The 12,584-nt window shown below is 40.7% G+C and overlaps 1 protein-coding gene across 2 annotated transcripts in view; it reads left to right on the top strand.

Annotated features, from left to right (window-relative positions):
- Positions 1-12,584, top strand: part of COL4A2 (collagen type IV alpha 2 chain) — a 146,290-nt gene that overhangs the window by 112,425 nt on the left and 21,281 nt on the right. For both annotated transcript variants that reach the window (XM_075525896.1, XM_075525905.1), the window contains exons 23-29: positions 1,602-1,674; positions 1,766-1,872; positions 3,055-3,256; positions 4,024-4,083; positions 4,995-5,057; positions 8,637-8,744; positions 10,624-10,845. In XM_075525896.1, the coding sequence (XP_075382011.1) occupies positions 1,602-1,674; positions 1,766-1,872; positions 3,055-3,256; positions 4,024-4,083; positions 4,995-5,057; positions 8,637-8,744; positions 10,624-10,845 (835 nt within the window). The remainder of the gene's footprint in view (positions 1-1,601; positions 1,675-1,765; positions 1,873-3,054; positions 3,257-4,023; positions 4,084-4,994; positions 5,058-8,636; positions 8,745-10,623; positions 10,846-12,584) is intronic.

Genomic DNA, 12,584 nt, shown 5'->3' with positions numbered 1-12,584 from the left:
ATGAAAATAAAATTTTATCCCAAGCAAAGGGTATTTTTTTCTGTGGAGAAAGAGAAATTAGAAACAGCTGTAAAACATTTTGAAAACACCTGTGTGCTAAACTGCATTATACACAACATCTAAACCTTGAAAACAAAAAAATAGCAATGTGAACATCATACTATTAATGCAGTATTACTGCTGCAGATTTCTGCAGTTATATAGTCAGTGAAATAATTCAGCATTATATTAAGTTCCTGAGATTTCCTTTGGCCTGCAAAAAGCAATGTCCAAAAGAAACATCTTTACCATGGTATATAGATGTGGCTTCACTGACCATTAAAATGCAGTTTGCAAATATGGCCCGGGTAAAGCAGGATCCTTATACTCAAATCTGATCTCCCCCTTTAGACTTACAGAAGTGTGAACCTGTATTGTTGAGATGACCTGCAGCTGAGATACAGTTTCCACACATGCTTTTCACCCAAGAAAATCTTGGAGAATGTCAGTAAAAGGCAGTGATGCAAAAGACACTCTTTTAAATAATGTATAGCACAGGAGTATTTTAAACAAAAAATAAATGCATCAGGTACATCCCTTTCATTCAGCGTCTGCCCTGGAATTCAGTAAGAGGAGGCTAGGGAAAACCTAACATGCGTGGCTTATAGTTTAGTGAGCATGAATGTAATTATTCAGAACTAAACCTAACTGGCATAAAATAGTCAATGGTAAATGAGTCTGTAACCTCTGAGCCTTGGCACCTACCATGGGTTTGGTCCTGTGATTGAAAGGCTCTTGGCCAGAAGCTAGCAATACCGCTTTCAGATGGGCTGTTCGGGAGGAGGATTCTGCATTATGCCAAGGGGTCAGGAATGCCAGAGACTGGTCTTTAGCTTCACCACAGTTTGCCTTTGCAAGAGAGGAAATCTCCCTCCTTGGAGATTTTCAAAGCTTGACTAGGCAAGGCCCTGAGCAACCTGCTGTAGCTCCAAGTGCTGGGTTGGACCAGGGACCTCCAGCTCTCCCCTCTAACCAAAACCTTTCCCACAGGTCTGCGGTTTGGGGCAGGTCACTTAATCCCTCTGTGCCCAAGTTCTTGTCTCTGGTAAATGAAGACGGTGCTGCTTTTCAGCCCCACAACAGTGTTGTGAATCACAACGCACTGCCAGCTATGAAGCTGTCCTCTTTTGTAGTGGTGGGCAGGAGGAATTGAGGGTCAATATAACCCTGAGTTTTGTTTCCATGGTGCCAAAGAGTTGCTTTCAGCATTTTCTTTAGTGGCCAACACTGAGCAATTTACCATGTTTTCTCCAATGCAGTTCTGCAGCTGCAGTTGTCTGCAGGACTCTAGCTTATGGAAAGCCACAGCTCTCCCAATGTCATCCTTATGCAGAAGCTCCCCTACCATGTCACATAGACCTTGGTCCTAATTAGAGCATATTCATAAAGATTCAGGCACAAGAAGGGGATTACTGAAGAGGAAATCATTCACAGAAAGTAATGGGAAAGCAGTACAATTTAAGGAGACTTTTTTTTTTTTTTAAGCAGGAAAGCAGAAATGCAAATCTTGATACTTATTTCTTAAGTGGTTCTTTTTTTTTTTTCAATGTATGTAACACCAGGGATTTTCAGGTCAAGCTGGATTTCCTGGACCAAAAGGAGCAAAGGGAGATTCTTTACACATAACTACTAAAGGTAAGGTAAAAATTCCTATCAATCACGTGCATTTTGCTATTACTTATACCTTTCATGAGAGATTGGTCTCACAACGAAAGGTGTTCTTTAGGCACCAAAGGAATCCGAGGAGATCCCGGGCTGCCTGGTATCAGAGGTGAAGATGGTTTCCCAGGCAGAGATGGATTAGATGGTTTACCAGGACAGCCTGGCCTTCCGGTAAGTAGCAAATACAGCTAAATTATTTCCACCACGCTCAATTACTAATGCATTTAATTCTGAGGAGTTATGATCACCAGGCTATCCTTCTTTCACAGATAATGATGCACAACTAGCTTTGCTGGTTATTGATATATTAAACATCAGGTTTACTCTCAGGGTTTTTAGAGCAATCTTTCACTTTTATTTCCATTTTATTTAAACAACTAAGTAGTAGTGTATAACCCATTTAGGCCAGCTTGTTATTACTGGTTAGTTTGTGATAATAAGTGGTTTATTAGTGACTCCTGCTAGCATTGTCTAAGAGATATTCTGTGTGACTGAACTTCAACAGTTTTGTTACGACTGAGTTAAAGAAAAGCAAAATTACTACCATTTTACGTCCTCAAAATGTAGGTTGTGTCATCATATATATGCTTGATAGCACCTCACCTGACTAACTGTAGCCTTATAGGGGTTAGACATGTAGTCTTAGTTCATTTTCTAAGCTCCTTCCATAGGCAAAAGAAGAAGTTAAGTACCTTACAAGAGGAATTCATCTCACCCATCATAAATGCTGTTTTGGACCACTGGGATGCTCTTACATCATATTTGAAGATGGGCCAGAGCCATATCGTCCAATCTGGACCACACTGCTTTTTACTACCAGTACAGATGGCACTTTATATTACTTCTGAGGATGGAAACATTTTCTAGCGATGTTCAGAAGATGTTGATTCAGTAGTGTAGAAATATCACTGGAGGAACAGACAAAGAAAAAATCTGTCCTTTTGGGCAGATTTTGTGTCAAATCTTCTCAAGGTCTCAGAAGTAAATGCCACACCAGAACATCTCTAGCGATGCATGTGGTTTCCCCAAAACCCACTTGCAGCTTTTCAGAAAGGGCAGTAAGCCTCTCCACAGCAGTGATTCATACTGCCCAAGTGCTGTTCATGGGCCAACGTTTTTAGGGGACTGCTCCTTCTAAGAGTGCTTCTCTTGTGCCTTTTCTGCCATGGGGTCTAAATTAAAGTCAGATTATTTCAAATATATTTTATTTGCAATGTTGATTTAAAGAGCTGGGATGCAACACCTGAGGAATTACTGGCTATAAGATGTTATTCATGAGAGTAGTTCAACTGTTCGAGTTTTGTTTGTTTCTCAGCAAAGTCAGGAGTGACCACCTCTGTTCCCTTCCCTCAGGGTGATGGTATCAGAGGTTTCCCCGGCGATCCTGGTTATCCAGGTGAATTAGGCCCAAAGGGCTTTCCAGGAGAAGCAGGCCTGCCAGGTGAAGGATTTCCTGGTCCAAAAGGGTACCGGGGTTCTCCAGGTGACCATGGACAAGATGGAAATCCAGGACCTCCAGGTCTGCCCGGTCTGCCAGGAGAGCCTGGCCAACTAGGTAAGAGACATCACTCTGTCTTACATCAAAGCCACAGGAGATCATTACTGAATTGTGTGCAGCATCTGTACCGCACACTCTTGAAAAGGTAGCATTTGGTGGGAGGTTATGTGGGTAAAAAGGGATTGCTTGTATTAGTTATGCAGAAATCTTAAAGAAAGAAGTACTTCAGAAGTCCCAGTAGTTTAATGTCAGCTATTGAAACAGCATGAATGAACGTGTTAGTGCCAGCAAGTAACATCTTTCAAGTTTCAAGCAGTTGGAGGCAATGGAGCGATGTCCTGCCATTGGAGTATTCACGGGTGGTTTTCTCTGGTCTTCCCCATCCAACATCTTTTAACTGACGAGAGAAAATCATGTATCCATCCTTCAGAGCTCTTCATAGTATCTCTGCAGCTTTCCGAGTCCCTTCCAGCATAAGAATGCCAGGACTACATTCACAAGAGCTCAAGCTCAGAGTTTTATTGCTCGACTTCGAGATGCTTGGCAGAATATTCAAGCCAGAGCAGGCACCTGCCAACCCTACACAGTGCATGGGACACATGGCCTCCTAACTCTGACAGGGTTAGGTTTCAGGCCTGGATCTAATTAATATATGGATAGAGAGTTCCAGTATGTTATAGCAAATAGTTTGTGTTGTATGTATGCATAATACATAAGAGAATACCTTATCTGATGTTGTAATAGACATTTTGGTTAGAATTGAGAGCATTTTGTAATTTTTCTCTTTTAAATAATAACTGTCTTTTCCCATTCTTTGCTCATAGACTGTGGGCAGGTCATCGAAGACTTTTCTAGAGGAGATGGAACCGAGCCAATATGGTCAGGTACTGTACATACAAATGGCTTGAATATATTTTAATATTTAGTCTTATGCTGCTCTTAATGGCTTGATACTTTCTTTCTGATGACTGCTTTGGATGCTTTTGATTGTAACCTATTTGAACTTCAGGTCACAAATAACCATGCATATACTATACGTAGGTCTAAATTAATTTAATCAAATTGAACATACTCTAAAATTATTGCAGTTTTAGCTCTGCAATTCAGAAATTCTTTTATTTAATTGCTGCTGAGTGTTTATTGTGACAAAATAATGATTACCATGCAATCTCTAACAACTGTTCCAGAAATTAGGTGCCGAAGAAAATTTCAGCAACTTTTTTTAGAGAAAAACTTTGGATGAAGATTTTCAGTGCAATTTGACATATAAAGAAAAAAATCCTTCATTTGTACCAAAAATTGACTTGATTGCTTCAGGGGTATAAATTGCCCACAGGGAAACAAAATGTCTCTCTCATTCTGAAAAATACAGTCATCCATGAGGCTGGATTGCCCTTCCAACGCTGGTCCAACTGGAACAGCCACCATAGCCCTGTAAATTGGCAGAAGAGCAGCTCTTGGGGCGGAGCTCAGCTTGACTGCTCCCTTGAAAATGCCACCCATGACCAATTTTTTTTTTTTATGAAGAATAAAAAGTCAAAACATCAAAAGAAACCCAAGTATTTGTGGGAAGAGAGCCAGGTGGATTAATTCTCCTGCAGCTGGGGAAGGAGATCAGCCTCCAGATACCAACCATCCCTAATTAGCAGCCCCTGAATAAAACTTTTTTTAAATTAGGGTTTTGCCTGTTAATTTCATTCACGTGCTTTAATGCTGTTGTCTCAACTGCAAGTGCAGAGCTGATGAGAGGCAGCATATGAGCACGTACAGTGCAACTAACCCTCTTTGTTTGCAGGCGCGGGCTGTGTGAGGCCACCAAAGGGATCCCAAGGCAAGCCAGGACTGCCAGGAGCCACAGGTAGCATTTTGCCTTCACCTTTGTTTCCCATATACACTGTGTTTTGAGGGAGATCTTGCCAGATGGATTAAAGTTGAGCCTTAGCAGGCAGTGAGTTTTAGAAATGACAATGGAGGACAGCGTTAACTTGAAGCCAGCAGAGAGATCTAAGCAGCGTGCAGCCCAGGTGGCTGCATGTTCCTGAGCTAATTCTGCCTTTGCTAATGAATGTCAGCCATGAAACAGAAGACAGAAAGGACAGCCCATTTGCTATTCTCCACATGCAAGTAAGTCTGAGTATACAGAGAGAGTCTACAAGTTTATTGGTAGAGAGTATACCGAGGTGTCTCAGAGCTGACTGAACACCTCACAAGGAAAATCCTGTCCTTTCAGAGCAGGGTGATAAAAGGTTGCAATGGAGGACTGTGGCAGATCCTTCTTACTGTTCCTCCTCATGGGATATACAGAGCACCTTCAGCAAGCGTGAGCCTGAAGTCTTTAACACGGCTCGGTGTAACGGGCCAGGTTGTCTGATGAAATGCAGTTGCGCTTTCTGTAGCCACGCATTAGGAAGGTCCTTGCAGAGCTGGTCCACCCTAGCCCAGAGGGACCATCTGGTGATCCTGGGCCTTCCCAGCACTGAGGGTTCCCCACCTCTTTCCAAAAGGAAGAGGAAGAGGAGGTGGGGACAGGGTCTGAAGGACTGTGTGAGACGGAATTGAGAGAATCATGGACAAGGTGTGCTGAGTGGTCATAATGATTGACCTTGAAGCGGGAACCTCTGACCAGCACTGGTAGTTTCTACAAGCTTATGTACTCCCAGCCTAAGCAATAAAGCTGTTTTTCAGTAAATCCTCATTGCCAGCTGCTAAAGGTACTGACCTTTAGTCATAAAAAAAAAAACCATAAAAAAACCATAACTGGGTCCTTCAGAGTTTGGGAAATGTAAAATTCTTGATGCACCCGTTCCTGTGCCCCCTGTGCTTTAGCCAAGGTCAGAGATCTGGACTAAACATTTTAAGGTCAAGCTTTTTTTTTTCCAGAACAAGGTTTATTATGTCATTAATGGATTGGTGGATTGATTTATCACAGACTAATGCATCTTAAAAGGGAACATTTTATCTCTGTTGAAAGATGATGTGTATTTCTGTACCTATGTTTCCTTAGTCCTAATGCCTTAGTATGTTGTTAGGATCAGTGCTTCTGAAGGTTGCTTTCTTTGCCGTCTTTGTAATTTTTTTCTGAGTATGATGATTTGTTTATTCTTTCATTCATATGAGCTTGAAGGTTTTTCTTTCAGCAGATACAGTCAGATTTAACTCCTAGCTGTAAGACTGCTGTAACACAAGTGACGCTGTTTTCGTGTGGTTTATATTTTGTACTCTTGGTTAACTCTTTAGCAAATCTTTGGCTGTCTTTGTCAGCTTATATGTTTTAGTAATTTTAAGATTTGTTTTGCATCCCTTCCCTCCAAAAACTGGAAAAGGCCCCTTGCTGAGCCCAGTGCAGAACTCTGTTCATAGCCACCTTTCAACTTGAGGCAGTTCTGGAGCTGGAAACGCGGGAGGAACAGGACACATTTTCACAGCTTCTTGTTGCCGTAGCTGTGTCAATCAAGTTTCTTGGCGCATCATTCCTACCCACATTCTCCACATGGGCACAAAAGCACCAACACCTCCTTTACACTATTTTCACTGTCTGCTTAGTGATGTGGTTTTGTCCACAAGATTTCCTGCCTTCTTTTGAGCCAGGATGGAGCTCTGCTATAGACAATCAGGTCTTTCAGTGTCCTAGGCGCTGAGGGCACCCAGTATATCAAGCAAGGAGTCGTCTTTGTAGTCTCACACCCTCATGTCCTTGTGTTCCTTTGAAATTCCTGGCAACGTACACAGCCCACCCTAAGTAACATCCTTATTATTCAGTAGTCTCAAGACCTACATGATTGCTGTTAAATAAAATGTTTAAGTTGTTTTCTGTTTCAAACATACAGCTAAAGTGCTTGCAAACCAAACATTGGTCTAAAAGAAAAACTTTTTCTCGCTACTGTTTGGCACAACATGTTAACACCAGCTAACATCGCATAATGAGTTACTGAAATATGTGGTAAACACTGGTTACATTCTCCATCTGCCATCTTCTTTCTCTAACATGGCTTTTTAATTAGTGCAATACTGAACAGAATGAATGAAAGTCAGTTATTACAGGTGGGAAACAAGACCAAGATGCTGTTTGAGTAAGAGGCACATTAGAATTTTTCATTGAGACCTGAAAGCCTAGGATTTTTCCTTTTAATTGCTTTCTGAGAAGTTATTGTTCATATAAGGGAGAGAACAATAGTCCTGTATGGCACTGGGAAAATGCTATTCACACTGCATTGGCTGTTTATGTGCACCTTATTTGTGATCTTTTTAAAGGTTTCCTTCTCCCCTTCACAAACAACAGCTAAAACTGCAAAAAATCATGGTTAAATAATGGAAATTCAGAAAGCTACAGTGGAAAAAAGTATCAAAATTCAAGTGATATTTTCCTTGGTTTGTCATAGTTAGAGGTGGAGAGAAACTTGCTTTCAGTGTAATAAATAAATGAGTTGTAATTCACAGGGATGCTAAGCAACAGCACTTAAAATGTTAAAGCATGTTGTTGACCTTCAAGCCGGAGCTGGGAACTTAAAGAGTTTGAGGAGGTGGGGAGGGTAGGGAAACAAAGCATTCCACAGGAATTATTTGCAAAGAACTCTACCCAAAAATCTTGATCTTGGAATACAATGAATTAATGACACTCATGTAATAAAACTATTGCGTGAAAAAATAAATAAATAATATAATTTTACAAACTTAACAAAAGAATCCTATGAAATGCTTGCAGGTTTTGAGATGTTAAGAAACAGTAATATTTGCCCTTACCCAAATGTCAAATACTACATCACAAGGAAGCGAGGTCTCATTTTACCTGTCAGAGGTAACTTGGTACGAGCATGAGTTCAGTGCCAGAGGAACACTTTTTCAGGGCACAGTCCTTCTTTTACTGCCAAGGCTATAGACCTGTACTGTTACAAATATAGTAAGTAGGCTAGTTAATTTGTATTCAGTTTCTAGGATGATTAGATCTAACCTTTAGCCTTACGTTTCTGTTTCGTGGTTATCTAAACCAGTCTGCTCTTGTTCTGTGATCAGTTTAGCAGGGAAGGGAAAAATTTGTTCCTCCTACAGCGTCTCATCTGTGCCCGTTTCTGTTAAGCATTCTTCTTCGACATTGCCTTTTGACCTTAAGCTAAAAGTCTTAATTTACAAAATATTAACAGTTTCCAAAAGTCTGTGAGACTAATTATTTTCACCCTAGTAGTCTCCATATCATTAGTCTTTAAGTCAGGTTAATCCATGTTTGTAAGAGCACTTAGCCTAGATTTTTGGCCCATGTCTTGGGATCTTGAATACTGCTAAAAAGCTACAGTATAGTCCCATTAAATTTTTAAAAAAGTTTCATCTTTGCATCTGGAAACACATCATGATGATATTTACCACTACCTTTTCTTACATTATATGCACATTTCTGTTTTGTTTGTTCAGATCACGCTGTCTTACTTTCTTTTATATAATTTAGGTGCAAAAGGTGCAAGAGGATTCCCAGGTGATCCAGGTCCAGTGGGATACCCAGGGCTAAATGGTACACGAGGTGATCCAGGTCGGGAAGGATTCCCAGGTCCTCCAGGTATCTTGAAATAATTAGTCATTCTTTATATACTTTTGACCTCTTTACTACAGTCACTGAAACACAAAAACTTGATTCCAGATGTATTTTCACTTATCTTCCCTTCCACATTCAAACAATAAACTATTATACAAAACTGCTACTTTTCAAATTCCAAAGGATTTCCTGCAACTTCTATAATGATGAAAAGTAACATAGATGCCAACCTATTAAAATCTGCTTTATAGTGCAAAATTATAAATATGACAGTAAAAATTCATGAAGTTCACATAGAAATAAAGAAATTTGATAGCAAGATATTTCAGATTCCAAATGGAATATACTCAGAATGATGATGCAGAAAGGAAGAAAATACTAGTATCAGTATTTCTATTTAACTCTTTCCAGCATTAGTATAAATTATACTGAACATATCAAAGGCAGAGTACTAGTTACTCACCTTGCCCATAGGCGGCTGTGTTTCCAAACAGTGTTTGCAAGTGTTCAGTGCCTGTCATATGTTATGCTAGTCTGTAATAGGTACAGATTAAATCCCAGGGCTTCTGTATCTCTCCAGAGGCTCCAGGATGTCCAAGACACATCAATTAATTGCACGTATAGTTGATCTGTTCCTAGATAGTAAGTCAGATGAGCCTAAAATAGTGCTACTGCCCACACATATAAGCTGCAGTGGGTATGTTCACAGATCATCAGTCAGTCCAGCAAGAGTTACTGCCAGAAACTAAAACTTCTCTGTGGTTGACCAGGTTAATTTGGTCAGAGAAACGGGCACTGAGTTTTTTCTGTAGCACAATTCAGAAGCCATTCTCTCCATCTATCTGTTTTCCAAATCCTAAATCCTCACAGATACCAAAGTGCTGCAAACTTTCCCAAATCCAGTGCCCAGGTGCTGCTTCACCCTAAAGCAGCACACAACCTGAAAGTATTCTCTAGGCTCATCTACAACATCTGTAGTAACAAAAGAGAAAGCAAAAGAAGAGTTGATGCATGTCCTGGTCAACAGGCAAGGAATGCATCATAAAACATGGCTCTCTGCAGTGTAGGGCAAGACCATGACCCTGTATTTCTCCAGCTAAGCTCTGCAGAGTGCTCTAAATGCTAAATTAGGGCTCCCATACCGTATGGCTCCCAGGCCACAGGGTGGTCAGCACTCAGACCAATTTTCTGCAGTCTTCCATACTGTCTTTCACCAGTGCTTGGACTTAACTTCCAGTCCAGGTCCAGTTTCACAGTCCACAAGAAGCCTTTCCCCTGTCACCTGTGGTAATGGGGGTTTGTGCCCTCCCAGTCATTCACCTACAGGGTGGAGGACAGGGATGGTGGTGGTCCTTCGTCAAGAGCGTGAAGCAATTGGCATTGGCCCCTTGAGATGTGCGGAGAACAGCAACAGCAATGACCCATCTGGGCAACTCCCCCAGGTCTTCCCAGTTTACCAATATGCATTCACTCCTTATTTATTTCTTCAAATTTGACTCCCTGGAACGTCTTACCCCTGCTGCATATCAAACCAGGCTTTTGTGTACAGGAACTATTTTTTCACCTTTACAGAATAAGATGTTTATAAAATGCTGCAATAGTCGTGTCAAAAGAATTGCACAGAAGTAACTGTGCTTGGAGCTGTGGATCTTTTATCACCCAGGCACTAGGTATCCTGAGGGGTGACCTGTAAGTTCTGCCGATTTCCACATTTGGTCAAATGTTCTTATAAATGCTACATGGTTTAAAAACATTTATATAACACTTTGTTTGATTCTGCAGGTTTCTGCTAAGAACTAGGGGAAATTACAATAATATAAAACGCATTGTGATGGTATATCTGGGATTTGAACTCCAACATTTGTAGGAACCTCGTGATGCCTAGTCCCTGTTTTATTTATAGGTTTTACTGGGCCCAGGGGAGACAGGGGCCCGAACGGTCTACCTGGACTGCAGGGACACCCAGGCCTTACAGGAAAATCTGGTGCTCCGGGAGTGGCAGGACCGAAGGGCTTTCCTGGTGACGTTTTAGGAGCAGCGGCAGGTTCCCGAGGGGATGTCGGGCTCCCCGGCTTCCCAGGGTTGAAAGGCATGCCAGGAGATCAAGGAGTACCGGGAGTTAGAGGTAACAGCTGCTTCAAATAAAGAAATGCTTATATATAAAGAGACTGTTTTATAAATAAAGAGACTGTGTTAGGACACGTTGGAGGTACTGATGACCCCAGCATCAAATCCCAGTGCCTGCTGATCTCCCATCCCTTCCCCATCTACCTCAACTGTTACCAATATGCCTGGCTCCCCCAAACACCTTCTGGAGATCCATTGCTTATGACCAGCACTCCTTCACATTGCACTACATGAAATCAGCTACAATAGGATACCAGAGAACCAGATTTTGCTTATCTTTGTTGTGTTCAGATGTACTGTTAAGTTTTCCCAGTGTAGTTAAGGGAATGGTGATGTAGTTACTATCCTGACTTTTCACTTACATACTGCATAATACTGAGATTGTTTCCCACACCAGAAGATGTTCAGATAATGCATGGCTTTGCAGAATAGCACATTGCACTAGTGCAGAATTTGTAAATTTTAACTAAGAGGACATAGTGTTCAGTAAATGTTAATAAGCCATTTTATCTGGTCAGTCTTTGGGCACTCAGGAACAAGAAAAAGATAGCATTATATACTTATCATAACTTTAGGGTGTTCATTTTATTTCATTATTTCACAGAGCTTAAAAAACACACTGAAATCCCTATAGAAAACAGAGAAAACCATAGTTTATCTACAAAGTCTGACTTTGTCACTCTCTGAATTCTGTGGAGAACTTTCAAAAGCACACGTGGGAATTAAGCATCCCCTGCTACACAGTTTCACTAGCATTTGGACACATAGTTAAATTTAGGACTGCTGATTACCCCCTTGCCTTGTTGTGGAAGTGAGAAAGGAGTAGTCATTGTGTGACTAGTTCAAAGCAAGGAGGTGTATCACAGGAACCTGTTTTGGAGACTCTTCTCATGATTTTCAATACAAATTAAAAAAGAAAAGAAGAGCATCACCTTACATGAGTTATTTGAAGTGAGGAGAGCTGGTTTCAGTATCAGTAGAGCCCCAGAGTGAAGGAAAGGGATGAAGGCAGCTCTGTGGCACTTGGCAAGTTTGAGAAAAGGCAGAAAACATCACTAACACCTCTGAAAAGGGGAAGAATTTCAGGGTAAGACATGGATTGAAAAGGAAAAAAAGACTGTGTCACTTTGTACCTTCTTTCTAAGCATTTCTGTAGAACTGAGTTTTCAGTAATAATAAAAAGTAAGTACAGTGAAAAGAAAAAGCATTACTAGTTTGTCGGTTCTTGATTTATTTTACAGTTTTGACAGAATGGCTCCAAAAAAAGCATGTGAATTTTTGTATGAGTCTTTTTTTTTTTTTTTAGTTTTATATGAAGTGGCTAGTGATTCCTTTGTCATCTATGCCACTTAAACTAGTAGCCCCTCAGAATAGAGAGCTAAAGCCTATATTCTGTTGTTGAGAAAACTCACCTTATGTGACTTCAGTTATAAAGCAAACTTAACGACAGTCAAGCCAATGGACCTACACTGATATAAAACCTGAATAAAGAGAAGCAGATCCATGGATTTTAAGTGCCACGTACTTTTGAGGTCTTGTACGCTGCTGATTCTCCAATCTGAATGCAAAGTGAGCATTACCTTTTAAATCTTGACACCCCCTTTGCTCTTACATCATAGAGATGTAAATTTTCACCCAGTGCACTAAGTCATGTAGAATCAGGGCCTTTTTGCTTAGGAATTTGTATGAATCTTATAACAATGCCTTCTAACAACCTTTCTTGAAAATTTCTGAACA

Source organism: Mycteria americana, chromosome 1 (assembly GCF_035582795.1).
Source record: "Mycteria americana isolate JAX WOST 10 ecotype Jacksonville Zoo and Gardens chromosome 1, USCA_MyAme_1.0, whole genome shotgun sequence".
Taxonomy (NCBI): domain Eukaryota; kingdom Metazoa; phylum Chordata; class Aves; order Ciconiiformes; family Ciconiidae; genus Mycteria; species Mycteria americana.
The sequence above is the reverse complement of the archived record's forward strand: the minus strand, read 5'-3'. Positions and strand labels throughout refer to the sequence as shown.